The sequence below is a fragment of the Saccopteryx leptura genome, chromosome 1 (genome assembly GCF_036850995.1).
Source record: "Saccopteryx leptura isolate mSacLep1 chromosome 1, mSacLep1_pri_phased_curated, whole genome shotgun sequence".
Taxonomy (NCBI): domain Eukaryota; kingdom Metazoa; phylum Chordata; class Mammalia; order Chiroptera; family Emballonuridae; genus Saccopteryx; species Saccopteryx leptura.
This window is the reverse complement of record NC_089503.1, coordinates 74,642,263-74,657,076: the sequence shown is the minus strand read 5'-3', so window position 1 is coordinate 74,657,076 and position 14,814 is coordinate 74,642,263. Positions and strand designations below refer to the sequence as shown.

The 14,814-nt window shown below is 37.2% G+C and overlaps 1 protein-coding gene across 5 annotated transcripts in view; it reads left to right on the top strand.

Annotated features, from left to right (window-relative positions):
- The window catches only part of GRM5 (glutamate metabotropic receptor 5), a 515,185-nt gene that overhangs the window by 5,542 nt on the left and 494,829 nt on the right, over positions 1-14,814 (top strand). For all 5 annotated transcript variants that reach the window (XM_066370471.1, XM_066370497.1, XM_066370481.1 and 2 more), the window contains exon 2: positions 12,996-13,857. In XM_066370471.1, the coding sequence (XP_066226568.1) occupies positions 13,197-13,857 (661 nt within the window). In that variant the 5' untranslated portion in view covers positions 12,996-13,196. The remainder of the gene's footprint in view (positions 1-12,995; positions 13,858-14,814) is intronic.

Sequence of the window (14,814 nt, the reverse complement as noted above, 5' to 3'; positions counted from 1 at the left end):
CCTGCTCTGATGTATTTATTGAATACATCAGGCACCATGCCAAGCACTAGATACATTATTTAATCCTCATAACAATCATACAAGGCAATATTTGTACTTACTTTTATGTTGTTCAGAGTTCATTTTTTTTCTTTCCATTGTTATATAACATAAAAATGAAAGAAATATATATATCTATATGTTTCTGATTTTTTTTTAAACTCAAACCTACCCTTTCTCCATTACATTAGATACCTATAGCCTACATGTGGTTACTATCATGAAATTGCTTTATTGTGGTTCCCAGTGAGTTCTTTTATGATTGGGAGTGCAGACACTTGTACAAGATTGTTTGAAAGCCAGCTTTGTTGGCTTACTAGCTATATGACCTTGGGAAAGTTAACTTAACATTGCTCTGTTTCTGTTTCCTCACTTTAAAAATGGGGAACATGTTGTAAAACTATTAGCCTTATTGAGTGATTATGATGAATTAATTGCACAAATTTAAGCAAAGTGCCTGACCCACGCTGAACAGTATAGAAGTAGTAAGTGCTATTAATTCTATCTCGGCCTTTGAATATCAAATGTTCTTTCATTTTTCCATGTTATTGAATTTAATCTTGTCAATAACTCTGTGGATGGTACATAATTGCTTTCTCAAATATCTTCTCTTATTTTAGTCAAACTATTCAGACAATTTAAAGGAAAAACATAGGTGCAAAAATACTGTATGTTATGTAGATGTGAATCTGTTAGTCTTGTAAAGATATGAGACCTAAGAATAATTCCCTAATGATTAGTTTATACAATGACTCTGGTCATCAGCCACAAACTTTAAATTTTTGAGCATAAATGTTCTGAGAAAAACTAAAAGCTCGTAATCACAATGGTTCTAGTGGACATCATAATGATACAGCCTATGTACATTGGCAATATTTTGCAGAGGAAAATTTAACAATATTTTTAAAAGATTAATTTGTCTTAATACACAATAATGTAGTAGAACCCTTTAAAAATCCAAATGAAAAGTAAATAACACAATGTTATATTTTAAATAATAAAAATGAGATTGTGAAAAACCAACTTATAAATTACTAAATAAGTTATTCTTTATCTTACTAAAACTTTAATGAACTTTGCACTTTATATTAAAATAGTCTTTAAATGAAGTATATCATAGAATGATTTCTCTCATTTATTTATTGTAATTTGTAGATAATCAAAGTTATGACTTTTTAAAATAAAGCAATATCATCCTTGACACTCACAGTTTAACCTGTGTTTCTCAAATAAAAATTGCAAGCAGAGATAATGCAACCAGAAACAAGAAAGTAAAGAAGGAATATGAAATGCCTATTCCAAACTATTTTCCTTGGGATTATTAGGAGGTTTCATGAAAAGGCTCTGTAATGCTGATATATCCAAATGATTGGTTCTTAGTTGTGTTCTTTTTGGGTGTTTATATAGACCTAACCAGAATGTTTCATGTAAATTAGCAGTTTTCAACTGGGAATGACTTTGACCTGCAGATGATATTTGACAGTCCGGGGACATTTTTATTAATCACTACTAGAGGAGGTGCATGCTATGGTTGTCTGGAGACCAGGGATGCTGCTAAACACCCTACAAGGCACAGGACAGCAGCTCTTCCTCAACCCCCTACAACAAATAATTAATTGTCTTGTTCAAAATGTCAACAGAGCTCAGGTTGAGAAACTGTCATCTAAATGATTCTAGGAAACAGTTACCTAGATATTTTTGGTTGGTTTGTGTGGTTTCTAAATGTAGCTGATTGGCATTACATAAGAATTTGATGGCAAGGAGAGTCTCCAGAATATTTTTTAAGCAATGCATATAAGGTTTAACCAAATAACCCATTTGATCCTATGGGGGACATTATTATCTGATTATGTTGAGCATGGGCTTTAGAGCCAAGAGAGTTGGATTTATGTCCTGACTCTGCTATTTATTATAGATATGAGACTTCTGGCAAGATTCTTCACCTCTAAACCTCAATTTCTAGAGATATTTAATATAGGTAGTAATCATACCAACCTCACAGGGTTATTGTGAGACTTACATTAAAATATTGTTTCTGCAGTACATTATTTAGCACAAAAAGGCATTCACTAAGTATTAAATGTTGATAAATAACTAGAAATTGAGTTAGAAATGCAAAACCTCATTTTCAGGCACCTGATGATAAGTAATATAATATGCATGATAATGCTTTACAGTCTTTAGAGGTATGCCATAAATAACAAGAAAGCAGCTGAAAGCTGCAAAATGGGGAAAAGGCTATAATCCCTGCTTGATAATTAAATTGAGACTAGTTAACAGTGGATTACATCATTTTTATTGCTTTACTGTAGAAGGCTGTTTCAGGTCTTTAATGACTACTAAACCAGTACTTTTAAATGATTTACAATAATTTAGAGAGTTTTATACTACTGCCAACACCTTTTAATTAATGCATAAAATTACAGGTTTCACTTTCATACAATATTATTTAAAGCCCTTTTTGTTTGTTTGTCTCAGGTGTTTTCAATTAAAGTATGGCATATATGTTTTTTTGACCTGGGCTAAACAGAGAGGGTTCTGGACTTTCTTGTTTACAAGGTCACAGATGTATGCTTGAGATAGAAACAACAATGGAGGTGTCCTCCAACTATAAAGCTCTCAGAATCATTATACTTTAGTGTCTCTTATCTATGGGAGGCACTTGTTTTCAGAAAAATATATCAAAGACGTCCATGGCATATGCAATATTGACACTCCTTACTATTTATGATGAGGCTATTGCTCAGGTAGAATAAATCATTTTAGTATTAATGTCCTGAGCTGTGTTATTTGCTTGTGTGGGGATTAAGTTATATAAGAGACATCTGTGCCAGAAAGATGGTCAGCATTTGAGAAGAATCTTGAAAATAAAGGATAACGCGATCTGTGAATCTGGTTATAATGTAACTTGTCACTATGGAAAGCTCTACCCACCAATGTTTCTTCTCACAATATGAGACAATATTTTTACCTGAAACAAAATACTTTTATGCATATTAAATATATGCTTAATGTTTTCTATAATGAGGTTGTGACTAATGTTATGTTATAAACTCAGAAATACAATATTGAATAAAGCAGCCCCATGCTTCTGAAAATAGGACCCTGAATCAATATACAGATTGCATTTTTATATAAACTTTAGTTATTTTCCACTTTTAATTAAAGGTCTTAATATTATTAGATTGTAAATCTACAACCTTCTGAAGGTTGTTTGTCATTGTATTAGTTAATTCTTGCTCATTATCTATGTCAGGAACCTGTTTTTTTTTTTCTACCCACCAATAACCCCCTTCCACATCAGAGTTATAACTTAAAACAAATAATTTATTCTCTTGGAAACTTTATTTCCTGATATATAAAGTGGGGATAATCAGAGTTTCTTAGCAGTAATTTTGTGTTATGTTGAAGTAGAATTAATAATGGAAAAAGACTGCACTAAAAAAAAGTAATATAATAATATTATTCCCCTCTTTTTTGTTCTACCAGACCCTTCTTAAATGAATTAAAAAGCTTATGGTAAAATAGCTAAGCAGTCATGGCCTCACCTACAAGCTTGTATAGAAGCATTAAAAAGCAGATCCTCATGGAAGAAATGTTGTGAGGTACCCAGTTTTGATAGGGTTAAGGAGAAAAAACATAGTGAAGTTAATGCCATATTTTGAAATCTAAATTGGTAGATTAAAAACTGTGGAAACATTTATGCCAGAAATATTATATATTTGTCCCATAGAAATACTTTCAAATATAAATGAAGTGAAACATTTTATAAAAGTAAGAAAATCTATAAACAATCTAAATATCTAACAATAGGAAATCATTAAACAAATTTTGGTTCACTCAGACAGCAATTCTAAGTGTGAATTGTAGCTCTGCTACTCACTTGCTTTGGAATCTTAGCCAAACCATTCTAATGCTCTGAGCTCAAATTCTTCATCTGTAAAATATGCATAAAATTATCTATTCTATAGTTTATTTTTTTATTTTTCTGAAGCTGGAAACCGGGAGAGACAATCAGACAGACTCCTGCATGCACCCGACCGGGATCCACCTGGCACGCCCACCAGGGGCTACGCTCTGCCCACCAGCGGGCGATGCTCTGCCCCTCCGGGGCTTCGCTCTGCCGCGACCAGAGCCACTCTAGCACCTGGGGCAGAGGCCAAGGAGCCATCCCCAGCGCCCGGGCCATCTTTGCTCCAATGGAGCCTTGGCTGCGGGAGGGGAAGAGAGAGACAGAGAGGAAGGAGGGGGTGGGGGTGGAGAAGCAAATGGGCGCTTCTCCTATGTGCCCTGGCCGGGAATCGAACCAGGGTCCCCCGCATGCCAGGCCGACGCTCTAACGCTGAGCCAACCGGCCAGGGCCAGTATTCTATAGTTTTTAATGACATTTTATAATCAAAACTAAGCATAGTGCCTAGCACATAGTAAGCTCTCTGTGTATATTAATCATTGTTTTCGTTGTCCCCATCATCAAAGTGAATTAATATAGAAAAATTTTACAATACACTATATAGAAAAGAATTAAAATATATCATGAAATAGATTTCATACTAATATTTTATTTAAATAAAAATATATCTGTGTTAAATAATCTATGCGGAGAAAGTATAGAAGAATAGATATTATGATGCAGAATATGATTAAGGCTGAGTTTTGAGCTGACTGTTGCTGGGTTCTGGTCCCAGGCCTACTAAAACTCATTTAATCTCTATGGGTTTCAGTCAAACTGAATCATCTACAGGGCTCTCTAGTTCTATGCTGCTGTTTTCCTTAATAGGTTGAAAAGCCATGGGGATCCCTAAAGGTTTCTCTCTGCTACTTTGTCCGTTCCTGCTTTCCTTTTTGAGGTCCTTTGTTGCTTGGACCCATTGGACACAAAATGTCTTTATATATTTTTCAGTTTTCCATGGTGGGACAGGGGGTACTATCTTGGAACCTCAATCAGGTAGTTGACCAGAAAGCCAAGTGGAAGAAATTCACTTATTTGTTCACTTTGTGGAATTGACTGAACATCTGTTTTGTGCAAGGATTACATCAGGGGCTGTATATGGCATACATTTAACCCTGAAGGTGTTTACATATTTTTGAAAGACAAAATATGAATATAAAAAAGTATTTTAGCTTAGTAATAAATATTATAAGAAACTATGGATAAAAATGCCATGCGAGTTCGGAGAACAGAGCAAATACTGCAAGACAAGGGATCTGGGAAGATGCTATAAAGGGACTATTCAAACATATTATCTCATTCAATCCTCATTAGAACTCTTTAAGGTAGGTACTATTATCATTCTGATTAGGCTCTGGGAGGCTAAGTGACCAAGGGCACAAAGCCAACAAGTGGCAGTGCCAGGATTCAAAACTAAGTCTACTTAACTCCAAGCCCATGCTCTTACAGACTGTGCCACAAGGACTTTGGGTTAAGAGCATATCAGGTATCAGAAGCAGCATGAAGAAAACTTTTGGGGTTAGGGGATCTGTTCCTGGAAGACACACATATTTAACCTGATGAGCAGACTCCCAAGAAGGAGCTAGTCAACGGGAGATGAGGCCTCAAGAAAGAATGAGGCTCCTGACCAGGCAGTGATGCAGTGGATAGAGCATCAACCTGGAACACTGAAGACCCAGGTTTGAACCCTGGGGTCATCAGCTTGAGCGTGGGCTCATCCAGCTTGAGTGGGTGGTCACTGGCTTGAGTGTGGGATCATAGATCCCACATGATCGCTGGCTTGAGATCAAGCTTGTTGACCAGAGCCCAAGGTTGCTGTCTTGAGCAAGGGCTCACTAGTGTAGCTAGAGCCCCCTGGTCAAGGCACATATGAAAAAGCAACCAATGGAAAATTAAGGTACTGCAACTATGAGCTGATACTTCTCATCTCTCTCTTTTCTTATATTTCTGTCCCTGTCTGTCCCTCCCTCTCTCTCACACACACTGAAACAAACAAACAAACAAACAAACGAATGAGGCAAAACTTTAGAAGGCAGATTCTTCAATCCTACACTTAAAAGAATTATAATCAACCGCCCTGGCCAGTTGGCTCAGTGGTAGAACGTCGGCCTGGCGTGCAGAAGTCCCGGGTTCGAATCTCGGCCAGGGCACACAGGAGAAGCGCCCATCTGCTTCTCCACCCCTCCCCCTCTCCTTCCTCTCTGTCTCTCTCTTCCCCTCCCGCAGCCGAGGCTCCATTGGAGCAAAGATGGCCTGGGCGCTGGGGATGGCTCCTTGGCCTCTGCCCCAGGCGCTAGAGTGGCTCTGGTCGCAACAGAGCGATGCCCCCGAGGGGCAGAGCATCGCCCCCTGGTGGGCAGAGCGTCGCCCCCTGGTGGGCGTGCCGGGTGGATCCCGATCGGGCGCATGCGGGAGTCTGTCTGACTGTCTCTCCCCGTTTCCAGCTTCAGAAAAATACAAAAAAAAAAAAAAAAAAAAGAATTATAATCTTATATGTGTGTGCGCGCACGCACGCATAGTAAGTTTAGAAACTTAGAAATACAAAGACAAACAAGAAGTGAAAAAATAACATTTATTTCCATCACCTGGAGAGTGACCTATTATAGAATATCAGTGTTTACATTTCTGAACTTTGTGTTTGCATATAGATGCATTCACAATGTACCTTGTGAAAATAAAACCTTATCTGATTTTTTTTTTGCTCAATAAAACATGAATATTTCACATTCCCCCACCCCCGGTACCACATACACACATTTCAAAAGAGAAAGTTTCAGTTCAAAAATATTTTTCAGTGTCTTCTTACTTCTTGAAATTTAAATATTGGAACACTCTGGGGCTCAGTCGTAGAACTAATTTCTTTTCTATTTCCACTTTTTAATTTCACCCAGTTTATATATACAGAAATGAACCTTTGTATACTGATAGCTCTTACAGATAGTTTCTTATTACATATCTCTTCTTGTATTTCTAAGAAGTATCTAATAACTGATATATCAAAACCGAATTTCTGTTATCTCCACCCAAATCTGCTCCTGCACAGCTTTCCTACTTCATCCCTGTGACACCATCTTTTATTTGCTTAAGCTGAGAACCTTAGTGTCCTCATTGATTCTTCTCTTCCCGTTACATCCCAAGTCAGATCTGACAGCAAACTCACAAAATATATTGAGAATTCTCCCAGTTCTCACCACCTATATTACCACCTTCCTGATCCAGGTCACTGTCATCTCTCACACCTAAATTATTATAGGAGTTTCCCCAGTGGTTTCTTGGTTCTGCCTTTGTGCCCTTACTCTTGTTGAAATATTGGTCACTGTGTGTCCTCCACTGTTGAAAACTCTTCCAGGAAAAGAAATTTCTCTCACAGAATTTTAAAACCAAAGTCTATTAAAGTAAAAAAAACCCTCAATGTCATCATAGTGTCTCTCAAACCTCACTTTTTTCCTTTCTCCTATTTTTACTTCACTGCAGTCACAGTAGTCTCCTTGCTGTTCCTCAACACACTAAGCATAAATCTGCCTCGGGGATTTTGCATTAGATTTTTACCTTGACCTGCAATTTATTCAAATTTTTCTTTTATAGTGTATACTTCTTTGGCTACATTATTACAATTTTCTTACATATCTGATTTCTACCTTCCTTTCCTGACTTATTTGTTTCTCCTTTATTACTATGCAGCACACAATAATTTAGTATACATTTTCTGACAAACCCCTTTAGATAGGAGGCGCAATGAGGGTGTAAATCTGTGTCTTCTTTGTACATAACTGAACCTGCAGGTCCTAGAAGAGTACTTAGTCCAGAACATTCACCTGACAAACACTTACTGAACAAATGAGTAATGATATTAGAACTTGTGTATACTCTACTGGCCATTTGGAATTTATTTTCTATTAATGCTTGTATTTTGGGAGCACATGGAATGACTTGTTTCACTTTATAATAAGCTGAGTTGTAGCACAATTCTGTCCAATTTGTAAGTCATAATATATTTTTTTTGTATTTTTTCGAAGTTAGAAGTAGGGAGGAAGTCAGACAGACTCCCACATGCACCCGACAGGGATCCACCTGGCATGCCCAGCAGGAAGGGATGCCATCTGGGGCATTGTTCCATTGCGGCTGGAGCCATTCTAGCACCTGAGGTGGAGACCATGGAGCCATCCTCAGCGCCTGGGCTAACTTTGCTCCAGTGGAGTCCTGGCTGTGGGAGGGGAAGAGAGAGACAGAGAGGAAGGATAGGGGGAAGGGTAGAGAAGCAGATTGGCGCTTCTCCTGTGTGCCCTGGCCGGGAATAAAACCAGGGACTTCCACATGTCGGGCTGACTCTCCACCGCTGAGCCAACTGGCCAGGGCCAATTTATTTCAAATTATACTTTTCAGGTATCTGAGCTCCATAGCTAATATCAATAAAAGCTTGTCCATTGTATGTATTCAAAGCAGATTAGGAAGCAGTCATTGCTTTATAATCTGATAGATCATAATCTTATGGGGGCTGCTAGGGTGATATAGATACAGTTACACTAGATAATCATACATATTTGTACCTTCTATGTGCAGAATCATCTCTTTTCCTGAAATGTTCTTCATGCTCTAGTTTTTTTTTTAAGAAAACTCCTATAAGGTTCTATATCTCTCAGAAGTTCAAATTGTCTTTGGTGGCCCCTCTCATTTTCCATGGACTTTATAAATACCTCTCTTGAAGGAAGGGCAGTAAGGCAGCAAGAAACAATGCTAGGCTTAGACATGAATTCCAGTTCCAACACTTTTTAAGTAATTGGTTAGTTTTTACTTCATCAAAACTCATTACATCTGCAAAATAGCTAATACAATGATACCTACATCTCAGGGTTGTTATGAAGATTATTTGACATCTCCCCTCCACACACACACAGATATACAACGCACATAGAATATTTTCTAAATGAGCTGTATTTTGCCTTCTGCAACATAAAAGCCTTGCCTATGTCTGTAAATATTAAAGGACATTCTCTTTTGGCTTTTCTGACATCACATGTTTTTACTTTCTCTCCTTCCTTGCTGAGTTGCCTCCCTGCCCTTAGCTGGCTTTTCCATAACCTGACCTCTCTGTGGGACTTACTTTTTAGCTCCACTTTTCTTTATTTATACTTGCTCTCCAGGTGACTGTATTCATTCCAAAGATTTTATATATTGGTGACACTCAATTTACATCTCTAACTCAAAATGGCCCTCTAGATCCAACCTTATATATTTAACTTGCTGTTTGACACCTGCACTTGGATCATTTAAAAACATTTCAAATTTAATGTGTTCAAAAGAAAATTAAGTTTTCTTGCTCCCCCATCTGTTTCTGCACAGTCTATTCCATGTATTTTAATGGTACCTAAGTACACTTGTTTTTTAAACTCAAAGCCTAGAAGTAGACCTGGATTCTTTTCTCCTTTACCTCCAAATCCAGTCCACCAGAAAATCCAGTTCATTTTACTTGCAAAATATATCTGATTGTGTCTACTTCTCTCCATATCTCCTCTCACCAATCATAGCCAAGCCACTACCATCTTTACCTAGATTAATATGTCTCTTAATAGATTTTTCCAGTTCACTTATCAAAACTATGAGCAGCTAGAACAATCTTTTCTAAAATTGAATTGTGCCAACCATTTGTTTATATATCTTCAATGACTTTCTGTTGCACTTAATATGCAAATTAAATTTCAGGAGCCTACAAGATCCTACATGGTCTAGCCCTTTATTTTCCAACCTTCATCTTATACCACTGCCCCTCCCATTTTTATACAAGTAGCCATACTTTCACAGGTCCAAAATTCTTTATCTCTCATTTTACTGCTCTTTGCATTCACCAGGTTCCAGCTAAAGTTACCTTTGGAGTGTTGATCTGTGAGCCCGATGAGTATAGGAAGCCATGTGTAATTTGTTCTCTCTTGAATATTTAATTCTCAGGAGAAAGTCATATCATAGACATGCCACATATATTTGTTAAACAAATTAAAGAATAATTCCTGGTGCATAATGGATGCTGAATGAAAGATAATATTGGTAATTATTAATATATACCATTGCACTGCTTTGCAATGCTAGTCTCTCCCACTCAATAGTTAATAAATATTTGTTCAATGAATTAAATAATTTTGTTGTAATAGGCAGACAGTATATCACTGTGTGTATATTGTATGTAAACTATTATATATAAGTGTTAATATTTTTATTAATCAGATATATACTCTGTCTCAATATATAGGGCTTTCCTGAGATAGCTCCCACCAATAAAATACGAGACTGATACTTTAGTTTCATCGGTTTGATATCAGGGCAACTTCTAATCTCTCGTATCACTTTGATGCTCTTACATAATAAAAATGGGCTCTGAGTTGTTATTGAATTTGCTCACTAATATTCTGGATTTAATGAGTAATTGTGATTGTTTTTACTTCAAATGTTTTTTGTTTTGTTTTGTTTTGTTTTTGTGACAGAGGCAGAGAGACAGAAAGACAGACAGGAAGAGAAATGAGAAGCATTAGTTCTTCACTGTGGCACCTTAGTTGTTCAGTGATTGCTTTCTCATATGTGCCTTGACCAGAAGGGTTACAGCAGAGCAAGTGACCCCTTGCTCAAGCCATCAACCTTGGGCTTCAAGTCAGTGACCTTTGGGCTCAAGCCAGTGACCATGGGTCATGTATATAATCTCACACTCAAGCCAGCAACCCCGTGCTCAAGCTGGTGAGCCCATGCTCAAGGCTGATGAGCCTGCACTGAAGCCGACAACCTTGGGGTTTCAAACCTGGGTCCTCTGTATCCAAGTCCAATTGTCTATCCACTGTGTCCCTGCCTCGTCAGGCCAAATGTTTCTTTTTGTCTAAGGAATTTAAATGGTTTTGAGAACAAGTTGTGGCCTCAGGTCTTTGGTCTAAGCAAAATGAAAAAAAAAAAGCTTAAGAATATTCAGATTATTTCCAAATGAAAAAAAACTAACATCTTTGTTCCCTTCCCCCTTGTCTACAATGCCAATTTTCATAACAAAGTTGATTTTTTTCTCCTAAATATGCCAAATGCCTAGTTATTCTGGAATATCTACTTAGTGGAGGTTTGTATATATATAGTATAGTATATATCAGGCATCCCCAAACTACGGCCCGCGGGCCTCATGAGGCCCCATGAGGCCATTTATCTGGCCCCCCGCCGCACTTCCGGAAGGGGCACCTCTTTCATTGGTGGTCAGTGAGAGGAGCACTGTATGTGGCGGCCCTCCAATGGTCTGAGGGACAGTGAACTGGCCCTCTGTGTAAAAAGTTTGGGGACCCCTGGATAGCTTTATATTCATTTTGAAATATCCCTTAATTTTTGTGAGATATAACATATATATATATATATGTATGTTAGTGTTTGGCACCATGCAAATGGAGCCTTTCTCTGTTGCCATAAGAAATAGTAGAAGATACAAAGAAAATGAGGGTGAGAGTGATTAGAAGTGTGGTTCTATGTTCATTTTGTGTCTGGATTAGAATGTTTCCAGATCTGATGAGTTTTGAAAACCATTAGTATTCTTGAAGAAGTATTGTATAATAATTGTTTAAATTTTTGAAGAAACATCACCTGTCTTTGAAAAATGGTGCGTATAGAGTTAGTCACTTTAAAACAACTTGAGATTCTTGGTTGACAGAGGAAATAACATAAGTCTCTTGTACAATCATTTAAATAACCCAGATCACTAATTTGTCAATTCCCTTTTACAGAGTATGCTAGAGTTTGCTGTAAGCATCCAGGGAAAATTTTTTTTCATCCTCCCAGGAGTTTAAAATGAAATAATGACTATATTCAGAGCTATAGTAACTTTCTATTTGGAAGGCCAGTTCCAAACATGCATTCTCCCAGCCTTTTGAGTCTTCCTGATGTGGAGGGTTTTTTTCCCCCTGGATCAGTGATAGAGGACTGAATACTGTGAATTTTATTACAAGACTCTGTAATTACTTTGAAGACTCTGGAGAACCAAGTGAGTTGCCAGAGAATTTTCTGTTCCTCACTACCTAGCCACAGAATGCCCTTGGAAATTTACTAATGGAAGAAGTTATGTCTTAAATACGTATTGCTATAGCCCTTTTCAATATACAAAATATTTGTGTAGTTGAAATCTTATGTTGATTCCCATAAGTGCAGCTTAGCCCATATTATCCTTATTTTTCAGATAAGGAAATTTTGCTACTGAGTGGTTAAACAATTTACTAATACTTCTTAATAGCATAACTAGAATTTTAACCTGAATATTATCTCCAAAAACTGGTGCTCATGTCACTATGCTTGGTGCCTATTTGTGGAATATTTTACTCTGTAATGCCCCAACTCTTTTCCTTCACTCCTTGTAGTTCATTTAACTTGGAAATAGCAACATGGCCTCCTATGTTTTTGTTCTAGCATATATGGAAACTAGACATAATATTTATTTATTGGGAAGATTATTCAATTTGCTTACATTGCACTTGTAGGAGGGAAATGTAGGCTTTATTTAAGTAACTTTATTTTTGTAATCACATAACTACATGCTCAATGTCAAAAACTGAAAAAAAAAAAACCAAACAAAAAACATTTCTAAAATAAAAAAAAAATAGCATCAACCAGTTATCACCAATGTTTAGTGTTTGGGATTCATACTCCCTACAGCTTTTTGTTCATGGCATAGTTTTCCTTTTAAAATGCTGTCTCTCACTTCCACATTAGAGCATGGCTCAGCTTGTTCGACATAAGATTTAGTTTTCTATACTCCAGATGAACAAATGGAAAAAATGTTAATCTAAACAAAGTAGGATCAAGAAGTATATATCAGCTACTTCATCACATCACAGAATTCACAAAGGAGACGTACAAAGGACAGTCAGAAAAATGTTTATGTCCCTTTTACTTTCAAGTTATCTATATCATCCAAGTCCTCTCTTTCTCTAACAATATAGATGATTAGAGCACCCCAAACTAGTGGCACTTAATGTTGTTAAATACCTATGCTATTTTTTTTCAGGTTTTGAAGATCATGATCATGTGGATACATCTAACTAAATGGTACCTGGGGACATGGTGGTCCTTTAGAGAGCATATCTGAATTACTGACTAATTTCTTGGTTTGCCACTCAACACAGGACACTGTTTGATTCTATCTATTAGAACTCTCCTAAATTTTCCCCACCATGCTATCTTTAGTCGCTTGAACTCTTTTCCTAAAATGGTCCTTCTGTTGATCCTGTCAGTCCTGCTTTTGAAAGAAGATGTCCGCGGGAGTGCACAGTCCAACGAGAGGAGGGTGGTGGCTCACATGCCAGGTGACATCATCATTGGAGCTCTATTTTCTGTCCACCACCAACCCACTGTGGACAAAGTTCATGAGAGGAAGTGTGGGGCAGTTCGTGAACAGTATGGCATTCAGAGGGTGGAGGCCATGCTTCACACCCTGGAGAGGATCAACTCAGACCCCACACTCTTGCCCAACATCACCCTGGGCTGTGAGATAAGGGATTCCTGCTGGCATTCAGCTGTGGCCCTAGAACAGAGCATTGAGTTCATAAGGGACTCCCTCATCTCTTCAGAAGAAGAGGAAGGTTTGGTGCGCTGTGTGGATGGCTCTTCCTCTTCCTTCCGCTCCAAGAAGCCCATAGTAGGGGTCATTGGGCCTGGCTCCAGTTCTGTGGCCATTCAGGTCCAGAACTTGCTCCAGCTTTTCAACATACCTCAGATTGCTTACTCGGCAACAAGCATGGATCTGAGTGATAAAACTCTTTTCAAGTACTTCATGAGGGTCGTGCCTTCAGATGCCCAGCAGGCACGAGCCATGGTGGACATAGTGAAGAGATACAACTGGACTTATGTGTCAGCTGTGCACACTGAAGGTAAGTTTCCTTTACACTCATCAGCTGTGTCTTACTGGTATCTCAGTAGCTTCCCAGTTGAAAATTTAGATTTTCAAAGGAAAAATATTCTTAACTGTTTGGGATCTTTTGAGTTGCCCCAGTATAAACCATTAATAAAGAAGGGACTGGATGGCATATGTATGGAGTAACATAGATTTAAGATACATGAGTGTTCGTGTGTCAAAATGGAAAATTTTATGTATTACATTATTTGTACTTCTGCTATAATGATGCAAGAGATTTTTTAATTTTCTAGATCTTCATTGAGCATCTCACATATTTAACATTTTAAAGGTGTTCCAAGTGCCTATTATTACTGATAAAGAGTGGTACACATAAATGCACATGAGGAGTGAATAAATATACATAAATACACTAGACAGCCAGTTTTGGTTCCAGTATAATAAAAAATGACCAAGCAGTCATTTTCAACTTTTTTTCAATTGAGTATGTAGTTAAATCTGAAATGAAGATATATATATATATATGAATTTGTTTTATCTCTGTATAGAATATTCTCAGAAAGTGTAAGTTTTAATAATTCATTGTTAGTTTGTTTAAAATATTTTGCTTCTTTATGCTAAAAGTATAGTAAGGAGAAAAATATGACTAAGGCTTTATAACAGTTAATAATACTATTAGCCCTTTTATTATATATTGTGTTTTTTAAATGCTTTTGTGTGAATTGTTTATTAGTTATTATTCAAAGCTGTTTGGGATAGTTTGAGTTAGACCTACAGAGTTCAAGGAACCCAAATGGTGAGACTCACTCATTATACAACATTCTATCTAGGACAGCATACTACACACATTATAGAATACCAAAAAAAGTTGAAAATTATCTTTATACCTCATTCAATCATTGTGAGGGTTAGTTTAGATTTAAAAATCCTGCAGTAACACTGTCAGTGTGGTCTAAACAATCTAATCCTATAA